This window comes from Dendropsophus ebraccatus, chromosome 1 (genome assembly GCF_027789765.1).
Source record: "Dendropsophus ebraccatus isolate aDenEbr1 chromosome 1, aDenEbr1.pat, whole genome shotgun sequence".
Lineage (NCBI taxonomy): Eukaryota > Metazoa > Chordata > Amphibia > Anura > Hylidae > Dendropsophus > Dendropsophus ebraccatus.
This window is the reverse complement of record NC_091454.1, coordinates 184,101,880-184,123,485: the sequence shown is the minus strand read 5'-3', so window position 1 is coordinate 184,123,485 and position 21,606 is coordinate 184,101,880. Positions and strand designations below refer to the sequence as shown.

The window sequence follows — 21,606 nt, the reverse complement described above, 5'->3', positions numbered from 1 at the left end:
GTATTCTCTACCTGTAACACCACACAGCACGCTGTATTCTCTACCTGTAACACCACACAGCACACTGTATTCTCTACCTGTAACACCACACAGCACGCTGTATTCTCTACCTGTAACACCACACAGCATGCTGTATTCTCTACCTGTAACACCACACAGCACGCTGTATTCTCTACCTGTAACACCACACAGCACACTGTATTCTCTACCTGTAACACCACACAGCACACTGTATTCTCTACCTGTAACACCACACAGCACAGTGTAATCTCTACCGGTAACACCACACAGAACACTGTACTGTCTACCTGTAACACCACACAGCACGCTGTATTCTCTAGCTGTAACACCACACAGCAAGCTGTATTCTCTACCTGTAACACCACACAGCACACCGTATTCTCTACCTGTAACACCACACAGCACACTGTATTCTCTTCCTGTAACACCACACAGCACGTTGTATTCTCTCCCTGTAACACCACACAGCACGCTGTATTCTCTACCTGTAACACCACACAGCGCGCTGTATTCTCTACCTGTAACACCACACAGCACACTGTATTCTCTAGCTGTAACACCACACAGCACACCGTATTCTCTACCTGTAACACCACACAGCACGCTGTATTCTCTACCTATAACGCCACACAGCACGCTGTATTCTCTACCTGTAACACCACACAGCACACTGTATTCTCTACCTGTAACACCACATAGCACGCTGTATTCTCTACCTGTAACACCACACAGCGCTGTATTCTCTACCTGTAACACCACACAGCACGCTGTATTCTCTACCTGTAACACCACACAGCACGCTGTATTCTCTACCTGTAACACCACACAGCACGCTGTATTCTCTCCCTGTAACACCACACAGCACGCTGTATTCTCTACCTGTAACACCGCACAGCCTGCTGTATTCTCTTCCTGTAACACCACACAGCGCGCTGTATTCTCTACCTGTAACACCACACAGCACGCTGTATTCTCTTCCTGTAACACCACACAGCACACTGTATTCTCCACCTGTAACACCACACAGCACGCTGTATTCTCTACCTGTAACACCACACAGCACGCTGTATTCTCTCCCTGTAACACCACACAGCACGCTGTATTCTCTACCTGTAACACCACACAGCACGCTGTATTCTCTTCCTGTAACACCACACAGCGCGCTGTATTCTCTACCTGTAACACCACACAGCACACTGTATTCTCTACCTGTAACACCACACAGCATGCTGTATTCTCTACCTGTAACACCACACAGCACGCTGTATTCTCTACCTGTAACACCACACAGCACGATGTATTCTCTACCTGTAACACCACACAGCACGCTGTATTCCCTACCTGTAACCCCACACAGCACGCTGTATTCTCTACCTGTAACGATGATATTGGAATAAAGTAAATAACTTTTTGATTTTTTTTTTCTTTTCATTTCCACGCACATATTATGATCAAGCATCTTTTATCTTTGAAGTTGAGCCCCACAATAAGGCTCTGATCCTCTCTGCCATTTAGCATCATTTACTTGTGTTACTGCATCATTTTTGTGAATACGCTGCAGTACTGCAATGACACGATGTGTGAACACAGCACAGCATTTCACTGCACACTTCTGCACAATTAGAGAAATCAGTGCAACACCTGCTTCTGGCTGGTCAGAGATGGTGAATCACTCAGGGGATTGGGGAATCCAGCCAAGCCTCCTGGGACATCACGCCCTCCCCCCTGTCTGGTTTGTTCTGTTTTGTGTTTCTGCACTTCCTGGTTGAGCAGTTGTACACAGTACTACAGGTTCCAGAATGCAATGCTTTCCCTCAGCTGTTCATCACAGTCCCCCACCCTGCCTATTCCCCGCCCAAAGCTGTTGCAGAATATCTAGGCTGTGTTCACACATTGCAGTTTCATTGTGTTACTGAATTATTTGCAGTAATTTAGGATTTCATTGTGGTCCCACCCACCCACACAGCACGCTCTATTCTCTACCTGTAACACCACACAGCACGCTGTATTCTCTATCTGTAACACCACACAGCACACTGTATTCTCTACCTGTAACAACACACAGCACGCTGTATTCTCTACCTGTAACACCACACAGCACGCTGTATTCTCTACCTGTAACACCACACAGCATGCTGTATTCTCTACCTGTAACACCACACAGCACGCTGTATTCTCTACCTGTAACACCACACACCACACTGTATTCTCTACCTGTAACACCACACAGCACGCTGTATTCTCTACCTGTAACACCACACAGCACAATGTAATCTCTACCGGTAACACCACACAGAACACTGTACTGTCTACCTGTAACACCACACAGCACACTGTATTCTCTAGCTGTAACACCACACAGCACACTGTATTCTCTACCTGTAACACCACACAGCACACTGTATTCTCTACCTATAACGCCACACAGCACGCTGTATTCTCTACCTGTAACACCACACAGCACACTGTATTCTCTACCTGTAACACCACACAGCACGCTGTATTCTCTCCCTGTAACACCACACAGCACACTGTATTCTCTGCCTGTAACATCACACAGCACACTGTATTCTCTACCTGAAATACCACACAGCACACTGTATTCTCTACCTGTAACACCGCACAGCACACTGTATTCTCTACCTGTAACACCACAAAGCACACTGTATTCTCCACCTGTAACACCACACAGCACACTGTATTCTCTACCTGTAACACCACACAGCCCGCTGTATTCTCTACCTGTAACACCACACAGCACGCTGTATTCTCTACCTGTAACACCACACAGCCCGCTGTATTCTCTACCTGTAACACCACACAGCACACGATATTCTCTACCTGTAACCCCACACAGCACACTGTATTCTCTACCTGTAACGATGATATTGGAATAAAGTAAATAACTTTTTGATTTTTTTTTCATTTCCACGCACATATTATGATCAAGCATCTTTTATCTTTGAAGTTGAGCCCCACAATAAGGCTCTGATCCTCTCTGCCATTTAGCATCATTTACTTGTGTTACTGCATCATTTTTGTGAATACGCTGCAGTACTGCAATGACACGACGTGTGAACACAGCACAGCATTTCACTGCACACTTCTGCACAATTAGAGAAATCAGTGCAACACCTGCTTCTGGCTGGTCAGAGATGGTGAATCACTCAGGGGATTGGGGAATCCAGCCAAGCCTCCTGGGACATCACGCCCTCCCCCCTGTCTGCATCATCAGCCTGATCTCAGCAAACACACACACAATGTGAGACAGAGGCATGGAAGATTTGTCTCCTAAGGTGAGATAGCAGAAGGAGCAGGAGACAATGTGGTTTGGCACAGAGGACATTTTTCTTCACTTCCTGGATTTCTATCAGCTACCAGTGTGGCAGAACCGTACAGATACGGTAATACATTGTATAGACACATCTATATAATTTTTAATGTACTTTTAATAAAAAACAAGTGTTTCTTATCCGGAGTTCTCCTTTAAATGCCTCTTCTTCAGACTAAAAAAAGTTCAATTCTTTTAATCTCTCCTCATAAGTAAGATGCTCCCTTCCCCTTATTAGTTTAGTTGCCCGTCTTTGTACCTTTTCCAGCTCTAGGACATCCTTTTTATGAATCGGGTTCCAGAACTGGATAGCATACTCCAGATGAGGCCGCACCAAAGATTCAATGAATTTGCCCTTTACTTCAAATTCCATTTAAACTACTACTCTGACTACAACTACTTCTACTCCCACTACTGCTGCTTCTACCACTCCCACTAGTACTACTACTGCTCCCACTACTACACCCCTCATCTACTATACCTCTGTAAATTAAGAATAATTCTAAAAAAAAAAACAATTTTATTTTTTAGCCATATCACCCAGCCCTATGTAAACTTAAACATTTCTAGTTGATTAAAGACTAAACAGGCATTCACACTGTCCGTGATGTTCTACACAACGAAATCACAGACCTCCCGGCATCATGTATCTTTATGATGCTGGGATGTCTGTGATTTTGGTCAGTAGCACATCTTCCATAAATGGACCGTAATCATGGAACACCTGAATGCTCCCTTACTGGTCTCCTCCAGAAACAGCACCACTCATGTCCTCAGTTTCAGTGTGTGTTTTGCAGCTCAGTTCCATAGATCTGAATTGAGCTATACTGTAATACCTCACACAACCTTAGGACAGGGGCGGTGCTTTTCCTTGAAGACAGCAAGTATGTTTTTCTAATCCAGAACAACACCTTTAAAAATTCTCCTACCCTCAATCCAAGTTCGGTCCTTTGGATAGCAGTCTCCAAAGCTTGGACATCCATTGTTACACCATTCTCCTGACTTCTATATACCAGATTCTTCTTTAGGTGTTCCAAGTCATTCTGAACCTGTTAAATATAAAAATATAATAGAAATTTCAGCTGTGGTCTCATTCATATTTTTATACTATTGGGATAGATGGCCCTATTACACAAAGCGGTAGTCGACCAAATCGGCCTGTGTAATAGAGACAACGATCAGCTGATGACAACAATCTGATGATTTGGCCCTGACCTAAAATCATCGTCCGACGACACTACACCACTATGTGTAATAGTGGTGCGCAGCTGACAATTGTGTAAAAAAAAAACTGTGTACATTACCTGTCCACGGCCCCCATGTTCTTTTGCCCTCTGCTTGCTTCCCGCAGCCACCGCTGCAGCTTCAGAGCAGGTCTCTGAAGTGACAGGCTGCTCAGCCCGGCCCGTGATTGGCTGAGTGGCCTGTCAGTTCAAAGATTCACCCTGAAGCTACAGTGGTGGCTCCGGGAAGCAAGCAGAGGGCAGAAGAACACAGGGGCAGTGTTTAAGGGCCCTATTCCACGGGACGATTATCGTTCGCATAATCGTTAACGATAAACGATCTCAAACAACCGCTTTAGTGAGCTTCTTGAGATCGTTTACACAATCCAACGGAAAAATGGTCTCTAATTCTAGCCGTTCTTTCTGGCATCCTGACCTCGTTGATCGTTTGCTTTAGAGTGATTCTACGGAACGATGAACAACAGATTATCGTTGAAGTTGGTGTGGTGAGTCATTTTTCTTCTCATTCTCTCTGCCTCTGGTTGGCGTATTTTCCTTTTATATTCGTATCCAATCTATGAACATTATAAATGTTCACATGCAATATATCCTTTTATTTTAAAGTTTTCCAAACTATCTTATTAATGAATAGAAATAATTGAATAATTAATAGAATAATGAAAAGAAAATGCAAAATAAAATTTTAAATGGAAGTATGGTCCCTGTCAATCAATGTGTTTAGCCAATAGGATTTGTACTATTAAGCACAACGTAGTACAACGACCAAGGAACGACCGAACAATGTTTTATTACACCAAACTACTTGCAGACGATGTACGAACAAGCAAGGATAAAAATAGGTCCAAGTCTCATTAAGCGATCAACGATTTCTCGTTCGTCGTTTAATCGTTAACTGCTATTTAACCGGACGATTATCAATTCGTTCCGAGCGATTTAATGATTATCCGAACGATAATCGTCCCATGGAATAGGGCCCTAAGGCAAGGGCTGCACGGACATTGCTAACGAACAATATAAATATAGCTTTTGATAAACAATCATTGTGCCGTGTAATAGGCTCAGTAAATGAGGGCTGATCTAGCAGATCAGCGCTCGTTTTCATTATTGATCGGTCCGCCGTCGATCCATCTAATAGAACCCTTAGTATTACTGTACAGAACAACATCTTACAGTGGCAAGCAGCCAAATGCAATAAACATACATATACTATATATACATATATTTATTGCAATTTTGCATAACAATTCCTTTAGAAACATTAGGTTTGGGTGTCCAACCAATCGCTAGAATCAGCTGGGAAAGAAGCATTTGGCCAACAACTTTTGTCTTTTACTCTTAGGGCATGTTCACACACTGTCTTTTCCAGTAAAATAATGGCTGTTGTTTTTAGTCTTCAATATTTTCCATTGACGTCTATAGAAACAACGGCCGTTAGGTCACACAGTGCACAGCCATTGTTCGCGGCAGCGGTCAAATTAATGTTCATGATATTTATTGGCGCACGTTATTTAGCAAACAGTGGCCGGTATTTTAAGATATTTACACAGATTTTTCTTTTTTGGGTCGTCCTTTCATCGTCTTTTTAACAAAATTCAATGGACCTTTAATAATAGCCAACCCAAAAGGGTGCGGAAAGCGGCCATCAACCAACCTTAACCTAAGGGTCCATTTACACAGAAAGATTATCTGACAGATTACCTGCTAAAGATTTGAAGCCAAAGCCAGAAACAGACTATAAATAGGGAACAGGTCATACAGGAAAGCCTGAGATTTCTCCTATTTTTAAATCCATTCCTGGTTTTGGCCTCAAATCTTTGTCAGATAATCTTTCTGTGTAAATGGACCCTAAGTAATGGGCCAACACCACTGCAATGATGGCCGCCAAAGTATGTTAAAAGTGTTATCCAGCGCTACAAAAACATGGCCACTTTCCCCCTACTGTTGTATCCAGATTGGGTGGGGTTTTGAAATTCAGTTCCATTGAAGTAAATGGAGATTGCAATGCAAATTGCACCTGAACTGGAGACAACAGTAGGGGGAAAAGTGGCCATGTTTTAGTAGTGCTGGATAACCCCTTTAAATAACGGTCATTGAAAATCGTTGTGACTATGGCCTTTGTGTACAACAAAGATGCTCCCATAGACTTACAATAGGAGTACACCCTGGCCTTGTGGCACCCACAGCACCCACTTCTCCAGGCTTCTTCTATGATCGGTCAGGTTCTCAACCCCAAGGCCTTGGCATGACTAGTTTTACAAGCTTCTTAAAGTGACAGTGACTAGTTAAAAATAACTGCAACTGCCTTTTCCGTTAAAAAAAAAATCAAAACAATAAAAAATTTTTTAAAAAAATAGCACTGTGCCCAAACAAAATGTATTGTTTACTTTTAGTATTGTTTACTTACATTGTCCTTTTTTTTTTAAACTTTTTGATACATTATATAATAAAAATAAAAAGCACAACAAGCCCTCAGGACTATTTTACTGAAATATAAAAAAAATGTCATGGTTAAAGTGTCTGCTTAAAGGGGTTAATGGAGCCGGGTGATGTTACTGTATTAGATAATATAATAACGTTATACAGATAAGACTCGTCCGTTCTAGGGCACAGTGCCGTGCCCGCATTGTGCCCGGTGTCGTACCTGCACCAGGAGGCGGCCCACTGGGTCGGCGCCCCCCGATAGTCCGGCCATAGCGCAGCCCTGCGACCCGATCTCTTCACCGCTACTTCTGCTGCCATGACGACGAGACGCGCTCCAGACCGTACCATTCAGAAGAAAGGGGGAAGGTACTATCCAGCCTCGCACTTGAAGGGCCGGGCGGAAGTTCTACAGTTGCCATGAGGAAGTTGGGCTGTTGCCATGCGGAAGTAGGCCAGGCTGCAGTACGGAAGCGGCGGCGGTCCAGCCATGGCCTCTGTCCCCTGTGTGCTCCTCACCAGCTGTGCCGCTGGATTTAACGAGGAAGACCTAGTGACACGTAAGACTGAGCGTCCTGTCTATATATGTGAGCACGGAGAACGGAGTGGTGTGCTGTAATGTCACCGGCATGGAGTCCTGTGCGGAATGATGCTGTGCTGACACCCGGCGGATGGATACACTGTAAATGGGGGCGAGCAGCGGGGGGGTCCGGGTCTGGTGTACAGGTGTGGTCATGCAGAGAGGTGAGAGCACAGATGTCACCATCAGGGCCCTAGGAGACTACCACTCCCATCATCCCTGGACTGCTGAGACAGCTGCTGTGTGAATAACCCCCTCTCCGCTAACAGCCAGCTAATATCTATGGCGGCTTCATTCACACAATGCAGATGTGCTCAGTATTTTAAAGTGTCACTGTTGTTTTAAAAAATAATAATAATAAAAAAAAAAATATATATATATATATATGCAGAAATCATTAATACAGGCGATTTTAAGAAACTTTGTAATTGGGTTTATTAGCCAAAAAATGCATTTTTATCATGAAAAAGCAGTTTAAATCTCTCCCCCTGTCTTCTTGGTTCTCTTATGGAGAGAGGAGGGGTGGAGGGAGATGAGGCACCAAAACAGGACAACAAAGAGTTAATTTACAGCTATATCACCAGGCTATCTCCTCTGACAGCACTGACCTCTCTGACCTCTGAATAGCACTGTCAGGCAGCTCCCACTGTGTAATCCTTTGTTCTCTGCTGCTGACTAATCTCCCTCCTCCCCCCTCCTGTCTCCATAGAACAGACAGGACCTGACTGATGTAAAAGAGTCGAGATTTCCTGATAATGAGCAGTGAATGAGAGAGAGAGGGGTGGGGACCTGGGAAAAGTCTTTTTACATGCAGATAATGGCATATTTGCCTAATAAACCCAATTATAAAGTTTCTTAAAATCGCCTGTATTATTGATTTCTTCAACAAAAAAAAAAAAAGACAGTGACACCAAATTAAGGAATGGCTACAAAGATGAGAAGTAACATGTCCACATTATTGTCCCTCCTGGTCTTGGCTTTAAAAACACTGATGGTAAATATGGACCATATCTGCAGTGTGTGTGAGTGCACTGGCACTTTAAATAAACTTTTGATAGGCATCTGCACTCAGACCCTGAGCCGGCACAGACAGATTTTCCAGTGCAATTATTGAAGCCAAAGCCAGAAACAGAAAATAAATAGAGAACAAGTCATAAAGGAAAGACTGGTATTTCTCCCCATATCCATCATGTAAGTGGAGGTGGGATCGCTCAGTTGGGACCCAAAGATGACGTAGGAGGGCAGCAGCATATTGAAGGTTTAATTTAAGTGGAATACCCCTTTATTAAAGGACAACTCCCGCGGGACCCCCCCCAAAAAAAAAACAGACACCATACTCACCATCCCTCCGGTGACGATCGCCACTCCATTTGCCCGCCGTCCCGCCCGCTCACCGTCACCGCCGTCCAGCGATGTCTCTGACTTCCGGGTCCTGGGGATGGAAAAGGCTGCCAGTGCGCTTGCGCACCGACAGCCTTTTCATTGGCTGGAGCGCATCACATGGCTTCGAGCAACCTCAACCCGAAAGTGGGGGACGGGGGACAGACCGGGTATTTAACCACATTACAAAGTTATATAACTTTGTAATGTGTGTTAAATAAGCTAAAAAAAAATTTCGTGTGAGTTGTCCTTTAACTGAACAGACAGTCGCTTGTGCCGACCCAGATCACAGTGGGGACTGGAGCTCCATGACAGTGGTGGCGACCAGGGAAACAAATAGGGTAAGTATGTGGGAATTTATTTTTTATTTTCCACTATCTCAAATACCAATATGAAATAGGATGAATGCTGCTCCTGGATTGTTGGCCAGCATGATGTTGATACAGTGGAAACCGTTTGAATCTCCGCAGCACTGTACTGACATAGCTGCACGGTTCTGCCATTACAGCGCCACAGACATTCAAAGATTTTCCCTGCAATTTTTCCCGCTGCCGGCATGATACTCTGGAAACAGTCCAGGACAGGCATTCACCGTCTGTGAGTCTGCAGAATTTACCGACATGTGAATGAGGCCTAGTACTTTATCTTCTATTCATTGCTATGTTACATCCATATGTCTTTAGCCGTAGACCCATAGCTATGGACAGCAGTAGGGATGTACATCTGTAGCTGTCTGCAACGCACAGACCCTATGTCGCAACAAAACTGCTTACAAGTCTCAGGCCAGATTCCCACGTATACACAGTCCATGCACGGACTGTGTGCTACAGCTGTATCAGTACAGTATCCAGTCTCCATATATATATTTATGTGCACTGCCATAGAGGATCAGTACATGTGTGTTGGAGCCTTTATGCTATTTTCTAGCATTCTCTTTTTATATTGTATTTCTCCTGACTCTATTACACAACTATACAAGTTCCATCGCGTTTCTTCCCCGCAATGGAGATCATTTTGCACAGATCTTTATGGTTGTGAGTGCAAATGATCAGGTTAGAGACCACGTTACTGGCCATGTCACATCTTTCCTGAGGGATTTATTTCATCAGTTACATAGTATATCCTGGCAGTGGAGCATGGTAAGCAGAGGTGGCTTTTTCTGCCAGTGTGCTTTGTGCTATCCGTACATCGGGAAGTGCTAGGGATGCTAGAGGTGCATGGATGTGAGATAGTTTTAGGGGGAGATTTATCAAAGGGTGTAACATTTAGACTGGCACAAACAACCCACTACAACCAATCACAGCTCAGCTTTAGGCAGTGCTGAAAGGAAAGCTGAGCTCTGATTGGTTGCTGTGGGCAGTTTGCACCAGTCTAAATTTTACACCCTTTGATAAATTTCCCCCTTAGTGTTCATCCCTTATGGCTTATTTTACATGAGGCGGCCATCATTAGACCTGTATATCTAGGATCCTTTCTGCAGTGAACATTTTGTACTTCTGTGCACATTATGTAAAAGTTTATAGCTTTCATCCAAGCTGATAATGCAACAGTCGTCTCCATAAAATATGCTATACATGGCTGGCTGTCAGGAGGAAGGGGCAGCATGGCTGGCTGTCAGGAGGAAGGTTCGGCAAGCGCCTGGCTGGCGGGAGGAAGGTTCGGCAAGCGCCTGGCTGGCGGGAGGAAGGTTCGGCAAGCGCCTGGCTGGCGGGAGGAAGGTTCGGCAAGCGCCTGGCTGGAGGAAGGTTCGGCAAGCGCCTGGCTGGCGGGAGGAAGGTTCGGCAAGCGCCTGGCTGGCGGGCGGAAGGTTCGGCAAGCGCCTGGCTGGCGGGAGGAAGTCTCGGCAAGCGCCTGGCTGGCGGGAGGAAGATTCGGCAAGCGCCTGGCTGGCGGGAGGAAGGTTCGGCAAGCGCCTGGCTGGCGGGAGGAAGGTGCGGGACTGGGTCATGTCCCCTCCCCTGTGATTGAATAGCAGACACTTGCTTGCACCATACAAAGTTGTTTTTCTGTGGTGTGCAGCATCAGATAGAGAAAAGAACAGTGTCAGAATATTGTTCTCCTCATCTGTCAGAACCTGGGGTCAGTATATCGGGCAATGAGGATCTGACTGGTTATTTTTAACTGCTTTGACTGAATTTTAGCTGCTTTGCACACTATATCTTACGTCACACTTAGACTTTGATTTGTTGGATGTCTCTGTACAGAAGAGTGCCGTCAGTACAAAGACTGACATACCAACCTGACAGAGGCCAAAGGACTTCCAGCACGTACAATAAATGGATGGTAAACGGATACTGTGTAAGTAGTGTGAATGTAGCCTTAGGGTACCCCTCCGTTGCAGAGGGAGTAAATGAAGCCGGTGCATGATGGATGCCAATAGATCCCGAGAGACCTCATTGACTTTAGTGGGATCTGTCACAGTTCCATCATCTTGCAGCATTATTTAAGCAGCAGGAGCTGTGATGTAGGTGTGAACAGAGCCATACCTATGTTGGTAATTTGTAACTCACCACCCATGTGATCAGATGATCGCTGTTCTGTCCTTCCCCCATGCTTTATACTGCAGCTGTGGTGGTCCAGATTGGATGGGGTGGACTAGCACAGTTTTTCCAGGATTCTCATTACAGTAACCACCCAAAAGCTAAACTAAAACTTGCAAAAGAAGCGTCGTCTGTCTGCCAGAACCTGGAGATCCAGTTATAAGACCAGGGCGGAGTTGGCCTTTAATGCAATGGTTTTCTGTAGCGAAGATGTGAGTTGGTCACAGTGGCTACCCTAATGTGCTGTTTTATATGTGCCCATCCTATAAACCCAAAATATGGCAAGCATCATGTAGGCTAGACCAAGCCTCGCATGCCTTTGGTGGAGATGTGGAAGGGGTGATTCTAATTCCTGTCAACAAAGGGGGTGACAACAAGCCAGTTGTCGGGAAACCTGACAGAAGCCTTTTCTGTGTTGTGTGCACATTTCTCGCTCACATTGGGCTCCTCTCGCGAGCCAGGCGCACAAGGCACATGTTCAAAGCACATTCCTGGGATAACATTTGTCTTGGAGGAGCCGGCTGTCTGAGAAGGCCGCTCTGTGTTTTACAACTGTCTGCGAGGCGGGCACCGCTCTTTAGCTTGGAAAGCTTAATAGAAAGTCAATAGGAGAGGCAATGTAGATGAGGACTACTCCGCTATATCATGATGTGTATGTACACACTGAGCACACATGGGGCTGGGAAGAGTTCATAGGCTCTTGCTGCTGTCATGAACAGAACCCCAGTACTTGTTGTGAACTTGGCCGGTTGGTACACAAGCATGTCATGTTGAAGGGGTTTCTAGTATAAGTGTCTACAACAAGGTTACCTTATTAAGGTTACCTCTGCATTAGCTATTGGGGGGAGGCGACCCACAAATTAAATATTTGTGGGTCGCCTCCCCCCAATATCTGAAGCATAGGTAACCTTGTTGTACTGCACCCCTGATGAGGTAACCTTGCTGTACGACATATCAGAAGTTTAGCTCGTTGGGGATCGGGTGCGGTCAGGTAGAAGTGGTCAGGTATATTATTCCAAGTGACAAACTTTCTTTTGTTAGCCATATTTCATCCTCTTCTCATACACCATTGTACATTTTCTTTCTCTTGCAGAGATCATTGGGTCAGAACAGCTTCCTGCACCTGTACAAGAAGCTGAGGAAGTCAGACAGTACCCATGGAGGATAGACAACAAGTATTATTCGGCCAATGTGAATATCTGCATTGTACCCGGCACAACACATGTTACCCCCCAGGTGGCAGAGTCTGTCCAGGCCTTCGTTGTATACTTTGACAGCACAACAGTAAGTGTTACGTGTCAAGTCTATGGAGGAAGGATAGGTTTCATCTCCTAAGGGAAAACTGACAATTAAAGATGGAACTTTATAGAGGGGGAAAACTGCTGAAAAATTACAAGTTATGTCATGGTCATAAATAGTGCTAATAGTACACTCACAAGAGATTCACTGTAATATTGGGCCTGATTCACACTGTAACTGTAGAGCTGTCCTTCATTCACAATAAGGGATCCGTGCCGTAACTAAGGGGCTTTTTAAACAGGGCGATTATTGGCAAGGATAGTTGCTATTAGCGCTGCTACGGCTGATAATTAGCCCATGTAAAAGTAGCAGCTGAGGAGCGGGAAAATTCCAGATCCTCAGCTGACTGCATCTTTTGTGCCGCGCTAAAATATATAATTTTCATCTGCACATCTCCCTGTGTAAATGGGATATGCGTCCAACAGCAATATATTTAAATGGCCGCATGAATGATACAGGGATTGTTTGTGCAACCAGGCAGCACGGTTGAATGTGTCTTCTGAAGGCACTGTCTGCAAACAAGTGCTGATCTCACTGATCGGCGCTCCTTTGCTTCTGTAGATGGCCCCACATTTGGCCTTCTAAAAGGACCCAGGAAGGATAGGCAAAGATAAAGAAGAAGAGATCAGCCAAGGTCAAAAGATAAGAAGAAAGTAGATGATAGATTGGATTAAAAAGGGTCCAATAAGGAGGCTCACAAAGAGCTGACGTACCAGGGAAATACCGGACAAACTATAGAGTAGATGAGTGGTCTCCCCAAAATGACTCTCTGGCCAACAATAGAGGGCATCTGAGGTCAGAAGCTAAAGAAACAAGGTACGTAATGCGCAAAAAGTGAGAGTATGCTTTGTCGGAGTTTTGCTACTTTTCCTTAACCTTTCACATGAGTGATTCAACAGCTGTTGAGTAAATGTGTGGATACCAAGGAAAACATTTCAGGCAGTGTTTTTTCCTCCAAGCGGATAAACACTCTGAAATAGCTTCCACTAGTTGTTTGTCCACTGAGTGGAAATTTCAAGTATGTAGCCACCTGATAATCCTTTGCCGAGCCCATACTTTTAGATATTAGAAAGTTACATATACAGCAAACACCTAATATACCCTATATGAGCAGTATGGTCTTATACTGTAGAAGTAGAGAAACCAAAATGCTCAGCAGTGATGTGACCTAGTCCTAGATCTAGTTACCAACATCTATACAGTAAATATCTCATGTATAAATGTACCTTTGTTAGAGGTGAGTTCCCATACAACAAATACTGGCCCAACTCTGGTCATAATACGCATGCAATGTGGCCATATTACACTTGTGTGACACTGGCCTTTACCACATGTGGTTTATACAGACTGGGCAGAGGCATCAGGAGGAAAAGTCCTAAGCTGCCCAAAGTACCTAATACAGGGTGCATGCAGCCTGATGATAAAGCAGCATGATGGCTATCTTATGTGTATGTCTTGCTTCATTTAGTAGGGGAAAGCTTAAGTCATTTGTGCAATATAACAGAAAACACATGACCTCCTGGCCTTCCTTGGGACTGGATTGGGCAAACTTCCCGATCTGGTACGGTAGTTTTGGCACAATGATATTCCTAGTAAACAAAGGCCTGTTTGTTCTGTAATCATCTAGGTTCACATCCAAGCAAATACACTTTGTGTATGGAGTTTGTGTGGTCTTCCTCTGAGTACTCGGGTCCCTTTCACATTCCAAAAGCATACTGATAGGTTGTTCTGGAATTTAGATTAATAAAACTATATGTCTCACCTATGAATATTCTCTTCCTATAACACAGCACTCTCATATTTATTGACAGAAATCCGGTCTGGAAAAGGTGTCTCCTTGGCTTCCGCTGCTTGAAGACTGGCTGCTAGATGTTATGATCTTGGTGTGTGATCGTGCATGTGATACAGGTAAGGTGATATACTGTACATGATGCTTATAGAAGATGCCCTGCCACTTGTAGCCTTTTCTGACCAGCAGTACAGCAGTTCAGCCTGCAGAGGGCCAATGCTTCTAGCTCAGCATAGGACCACGTGTCAGACCCCATTCACACCAGCTTCATTTTCTGAAGTTTGTGCTCAGCAGCTTCTCTCAAGGGCATATACTTGTATCTGTGTTTTATATCATTTGGAAGGAACCTAGTAGTCTAGTCTTTAAAAATGGCAACTATTTTTGTAGCTTGAATGTTTTAGTATAGATGCAGCTTAAAGGACAAATGCCATGAAAAACTTATTTTTCCAGTAATTGAAGCACATTACAAAGTTATATAACTCTGTAATATGCTTCAGTCACTTATCTGCCTCCCTTCTCTGTCTTTTCCTTCCTCCACCCCCCACCAGGAAGTGTCCTGACTCACACAGACCTGATTACTGCCGTCACCGTCACCAGGCAGCTCTTTCTTGTGAGGATGAGTCATCAGCAGGAGGGCTGCTCTAGGTCCTGTTACAGCAGCCCCCCCCCCTCCCCAGTCCAAGTGATGGCTTGCAGTTGTTCAGCCAATGGGAGCTCAGCAAGCTGAGTCACCTGACAAGGCAGGGGAGCGGGGGCTGCTGTAACAGGAGAAGGAGCTGAGAGAAGAGCTTGGTGACGGTGACGACAGTAATCAGGTCTGTGTGAGTCAGGACACTTCCTGGTGGGGGGTGGAGGGGGGAAAAGACAGGGAAGGGAGGGCAGATAGGTGATTGAAGAATATTACACAGTTATATAACTTTGCAATGTGCTTCAATTACTGGGAAAAAGTTTTTCATGGCAATTGTCCTTTTATATTCCAGTCCACATTACCAATAAAAAGGAAAATGTTTCTAAGGACCAAAGTCAGGTTGCATCTATATTTTTTATTTCAAGCTTTTGATCATTTTTGGCATGCTTCTGAATAGGATTGAGGTGTGATCAGGTCCTTGCTTTCTGTATAGGTGTGAGCCGACAGAGCGCCCAGGAGTGGTGTATACAGCATGGTTTTGAGTTGGTTGAATTGGATCCTGAGGAACTTCCAGATGAAGATGGTAAGTAGCCAATTTGGCATACTAAGAATTATGTTCTGACTAGTGATGAGCAAACGTAACAAACATTTGGGTTGTCGGCATTTGTCCTGATGGCTGGGGATGTTGGATGCAGCCCTAGGGCTGTGAAAAAAACATGGATAGGGCTTCATCCAACCTTATTTTACCATTAGGGAGTCCTGGAAAACATAGATACAGCCTACATCCATGTTTTCCTGGCAGTCCTATGGCTGCATCCTACTTCTCCAGCCACCAAATCAAATGCTGAGCATTCAGGTTCTTCAAACGTTCGGTAAGTTCGCTTATCACTAGTTCTGACTGTTCACTCATTCTTCTGAATTGCAGATGATTTCCCAGAATCTACTGGTGTCACACGGATAATTCAAGCTCTAAATGCCAATGTATGGTCCAATGTTGAGATGAAGAGCGGTAAGTGGTGCAAGTAACGGTGGAAACACTATGAATATGATACCAGGTATTAAAGGGGTTATCCAGCGCTACAAATACATGGCTACTTTTCCCCCTACTGTTGTCTCCAGTTCAGGTGCGGTTTGCAATTAAGCTCCATTTACTTTAATGGAACTGAGTTTCAAAACCCCACCCAAACTAAAGACAACAGTAGGGGGAAAGTGGCCATGTTTTTGTAGCGCTGGATAACCCCTTTAAAGGAGTTGTACAGGAATAGTAAAACATTGTTGCCTTCTCCTAGAACAGAGCCGCCCCTGTCCATGATCTGTGTCTGATATGGAAGCTCAGCTCCACTAACATTAAAGGGGTAGTTCATCAAAAAGTTTTTCTTTTACAAATCTGGCACTTTTGTTTTTAATTTACTTCTATTGATATGTCTCCAGTCTTCCAGTACTTATCAGCTGCTGTATGTCCTACCGGAAGTGGTGTATTCTCCTCTCCTGCTCTCCAGACTGAAAAGACTACACCACTTCCTGCAGTACATACAGCAGCTGATAAATACTGTTTTTTTTTTAAGCACTTCCTGTCACCATTTGATTTAAAAGAAGTTTTTTTTTTAACTACCCTTTAATGAAACTGCAATACCACACACAACCTGTGGGCAGGTGTGCTGCTGTTTAGGCAGACATGTTTTATTAATTGTGGCACTAACTAGTTATTTAGATGTTATTAGGTAACCAATAAACATATTGACCGACATCACTGCCGTGTAACTAACAAAAAGTATGTTGGCAGAACTAGTTTTAGTGGCCATACAAACAGTGATGTACTGTGTGTTCAGAAAGTCTTCAGACCTTTTCACTTAAAAGAAAAAAAAAAAATCAAGTTTCCCCCCATCAATCTGCACTCAATAATGATGAAGATGTTAGAAATCTTTGTAAATTTATTGAAAAGGAAAAACGAAATAGTTGTTATGATATGTATTTAGAGCGCCTCTGACAGCGATTCCAGCCTCCAGTCTTCTTGGCTATGATGCCACAAGGTTTACACATCCTAGATTTGGGCATTTTCTGCCATTCTCTGCCAGGTTGTATGGGGACCATCGGTGGAGCCATTTTCAAGACTCTCTACAGAGGTTCAATTGGCTTCAATTCAGGGCTGTGGCTGGGCCACGCAAGGATATTCAGAGTTGTCTTCCCTAAGCCGCTCCTGGGCTGTCTTGGCTGTGCGCTTAGGGTCATTGTCTTTTTGGAAACCTGATCCAAAGCACACAGCCATAGCCAATATGTTCATTGGTTAGCTGATACCAGCTAAATAATAAGTGTCTGCTCCACCTTACTATGTGTACCATATTGGTAGTGCTAATATTCTCCATGTATTTCATACATACAGTCAACTTTGCCAATTCAATGCATATCTGTGTAATTTCAGAGCAATCCTATGGGATCTTCAGCTCATTGACAGCTATGAACCTCAGTACTGAGAGTAATGGGGAACCACAAGATAATGTGAGTAATTATGTTTATGGGATTTTCAGAATCTGAGGCAATGCTGCTGTGTTTGCCATGTATTTTATTAAAGCATAAGTAGTTTATTCCCATAGTCCTCCAGGACAATGAATTACATCACTTCCTTTTCTGTTCCATGTGTGATGACAAAATGCTGTGTCTTTGCTACAGGGAGCTTGGTGAAAAATGTTATTTTATGTAGGAATCGCGCTAAATTGTATATGATGCCTTTCAGGTCTCGGTGTCGAGTGGAGTCGCCGCAGTGCCATCCACAGAGCAGGGGCGTGCTGGTGACTCTGGCAGCCATAGTGATTCTCAGGCTGATTCCGTAGTAGGTAAGTCTTCAGCCACTAGGATGTGCTATGGTTATCCTATACACAGTCACTCCTACTATAAATCCTGATATATGCTTTTCCATTGTCACAGCTCACATGTTATGCATTGTTGGTCAGACACGGTGACATACACAGTAGAGGAAAGACAGGACTTTTGCTTCCTCCATATTGTCCATGTGGAGAAGCAACAAGAGCCGTTTGATAAAGTGTTGAGGTTCACTTGTTTTACTAACAACCCCCCCTTACTATAATCCTTAGACCCAATGTTGGATCTTGATATCCGAGAACTCGCCAGCCTTACTTCTGGAGAAGGGGACCTGGAGAATTTTGGCCGACTTTTCAGTAAACTTCAGGAAATGAAAGGTAGTACTGTACTGAAAATTATACTTGAGTTCTTGTCCTCAATATGGAACCATGGTTAAAGTTGACACTGCTATTCAGAATTTTCTGTGGTCGTTTTTTAGTTACTTTATTATATGCCCTATGAACATCTGGAAAGGGGTTCTCCAGTTTAGATACCATTCCACTAGCCAAATTGGCTACATGAATTGATGCGATGTAAAACAAGTTGCTGGACAAATCTTGGGTTGCTTCTCCTGGCAATACATGTCCTGTGGGTGCAGGGTGCTATTAGAAGACCGGCTGTTCACGCCATTACTAGTACCTCCCTATGTCTGAGCCCGGTGAGCCCTTATACTGTTTCAGTGGGTAAGGAGGCAGATAACATGGAGAAAAGTTCCTGTATCCCCTCTGCTGGTTACAGTGCATGCTGTGCACGGGAAGACCAAACCAGTGCTACAGAATGTTGGTTGTATATAAATCATTATATATTGGACTGTTTGACATTAACCAGAGGCTAAATAAATTGAGTCTCTGTGTTGTGTAATTATTTAATTTTTTTTCCCTCATCAGATAAAGCTGCCTCTATGCCACACGAACAAAGAAAACTTCATGCAGAAAAGGTAAAATATGTTATAATACCTACCTGGATATGGTCTATATAGACATATAGCCTGGACAGGCTGTCTCTAACCCAACAAAGCCTCAGTAGTTTACACTATTGGGATGTTACTTATAAAGCGGGCATAGCTGGGAGAATGTCTTCTACAAAGGGAATGACTTTCCAGATAGAAAATAGTTCTGCCGCAGATATTGCAAGCTATGAATAATGGGACACATTTTCAATACATGGAACTCAACTAGGAACATACATATTACTGTTGTACTCAACAGGGTATACGCATAAAGGGTACCTCCATTGGTGTCGACAGTCGTTGAAAAACCTGTGCAGATTTTATGGTTGCATAGAGAAACAGATGGTCTCCCGCCATCCGCTATAAACTTCCTGTTATCATCATGATTGGAGGCCCTCTTAACAATGAAAGGTCAATGACCAATGAAACAATAAAAGTCCCCCTGTACTGTCTGTGCCTCATATATTTATCTTTTGTGTCAGGTTGCCAAAGCATTCTGGATGGCTATTGGTGGAGACCGTGATGAAATCGAAGGCATTTCTTCTGATGAGGAGAACTGATAGGAACGAGCGTTGTGTACACTGCCGAGACACTTGGCTTTTATTGTGCTTACAGTGGGTTTTCCACTCTTTTTGTACAGCTCCTTTAGAACAAAGAACCTAATGTCTCATCTCTCTATTACATATTGTCATCTGTGATCCCAATTGTGTATTTATTAGAAAGAAATCTAAATAAACTATTTTGTATTCATTCCAACATTAACATCCCTGGTCTGAGATGCGTTGAAGGGCTTCTATCCATCAATGAGCATGATCAGTAGTCGATGACTGTACTAGTTTTCCTATTAGTGTGCTCGGTTATTGTCACTGAAGGGATTTCCAGGTATTAATCTCTGATTCAGTGCAAGACTGAAATGTTTTATATCACTGTTAAAATCCGTTTAATCTGAGCGAGATATTAGTAGATCTCATGATGAATAGCCAGCGTGCCCTGCTATCATGATTAAATCATACGATATATTAGTGAAATCACAAATATAAATACAACTGACCACTGAGTTTAGAAATTCCATCTTGAAGTGAAAGTCCGCTTTTCAAGACCATTTTTGCCTTTATAATTTCTTATGTTCATAGTAATTACATTTTGGTCCTCTGTAAACACCATTAGAGGAATCTTACTGCATGTTTTTTGCACTTTTTTATTTTTTTACTATCTTTACAGACTTTTTACATACAAGGGAATAGGGCTGGGTGATATGGCCCAAAAACGTATTTTTTTAAATATTTTGGATGATTCTCAATTTTATTGAGATTCCCTCCCCCCCCCCCCCTTTTTTTTTTTTTTTTGCTAAACAGAACATTTTTCTCCTTGTAGCGTCAGATACTATTTTAATGACGTTTAAGACAACCGTATTGCTTCCCAGTGTAACAGTGCTCCCCCTGTGCCTCCATGTAGTAGACAAGACCCCTCTGTGCACTCTGTCTGCACTGCACCCCCTGATCCTACTGAACAGCTCCAGGACCTGCAGCAATGCAATCACCGTATTCTGCAGTCCCTGTGGTTTCCTCCAGAGGGCTGGTAAGCGGCGGCTCTGTTAGCTGAAGCAGCTGGAGACTGCCCGCACCGCTCAACCGCCTGCCCGCCCCACACCTTACCTCACCGCCGACACAGCACCGCCTGCAAGGATTTGTTTTGAAAATCGAATTTACGTTTTTCACAAAAATCAAATAAATTCTAAAATTATTTGTTAGCTCTGCAGTCTTGCAGTCTGCTTATCAGCTGGCTGCCTATTAACTGTGTTGCTCCTCTCCAGCTCCTCTTCCGGACACCCGGGGAGAAGCAGCAGTCAGTTAGAAGGCAGCAGGCTGATAAGCAGATTGTCGAGCTAACAAAGCTATTTGCTTTGTTATTAATGTAAATGCGCTAGAGACAATCTACTTTTAGGGTAGCTTCACACATACCGGATCCGCAGCGTGTATGGTACTTTTTCAGCTTCACAGTACAGGATCCGCAGCGGATTTTGCTGCAAACCTGCAGGTCTATAATTTATTGCTGTACCAGATCCCTGTTTTTATGCATAAACAAATTCAAAACACAATGAGAGAAATTATTAATTTGATGCATTTAAACCATGGCCTCTTTCAGCAAGATCACACCCACTTTAGCCAAACCCTAACAAGTGTCTAATGCATATTAAAAATTTAATGCAAGTCATGTGAGACAATGTTTATTTATTTTCTTTCTCTTCCAGTGTGCTGGCTACCGTCTGTTGCCACTAGAGGTAGCTTGCCTGATGTGTTGCTATTGGTATCAGTATGAAGTTAGCTCCCTCTAGTGGCAGTAGAAGGTACCCATGTTTTCCCGGACTCCCTAGAGTGGCATCCAACTTTTTCAGGCACCAGTATTCAAATGCAAACTTTACTCAGCTATCCAATATCACGGTGATCTAGGTGCAGAATTTCTACTGGGTGCACTGGTGGCAGAAACAAACTTCATACTATCATCAATAAAACCCATCATGCAAAGAGACTCTAGTGGCAACTACAGACAGATGGCACATAACACTGTCTA

At 43.7% G+C, this 21,606-nt stretch overlaps 2 protein-coding genes across 4 annotated transcripts in view; one reads left to right on the top strand and one right to left on the bottom strand.

The window, feature by feature from the left end:
• The window catches only part of IQCH (IQ motif containing H), a 78,720-nt gene extending 71,314 nt beyond the window's left edge, over nucleotides 1-7,406 (bottom strand). For 2 of the 3 annotated variants that reach the window (XM_069985993.1, XM_069985984.1), the window contains exons 1-2: nucleotides 7,238-7,406; nucleotides 4,282-4,401 (exon numbers count right to left, since the gene is read on the bottom strand). In XM_069985993.1, coding sequence (XP_069842094.1) covers nucleotides 4,282-4,401; nucleotides 7,238-7,288 — 171 coding nt within the window. In that variant the 5' untranslated portion in view covers nucleotides 7,289-7,406. The remainder of the gene's footprint in view (nucleotides 1-4,281; nucleotides 4,402-7,237) is intronic. The other variant, XM_069985976.1, reaches the window with a different exon arrangement.
• A 32-nt stretch (nucleotides 7,407-7,438) lies between these two features.
• On the top strand, nucleotides 7,439-19,797 carry AAGAB (alpha and gamma adaptin binding protein). Its single transcript, XM_069986005.1, has 10 exons — nucleotides 7,439-7,574; nucleotides 12,608-12,798; nucleotides 14,625-14,721; nucleotides 15,724-15,813; nucleotides 16,156-16,239; nucleotides 17,650-17,726; nucleotides 17,962-18,061; nucleotides 18,320-18,424; nucleotides 18,974-19,023; nucleotides 19,518-19,797. The coding sequence occupies exons 1-10, from the start codon at nucleotides 7,505-7,507 to the stop codon at nucleotides 19,593-19,595; spliced, it is 942 nt and encodes a 313-aa protein (XP_069842106.1). The 5' UTR covers nucleotides 7,439-7,504; the 3' UTR covers nucleotides 19,596-19,797.
• The last annotated feature ends 1,809 nt before the right edge of the window (nucleotides 19,798-21,606 follow it).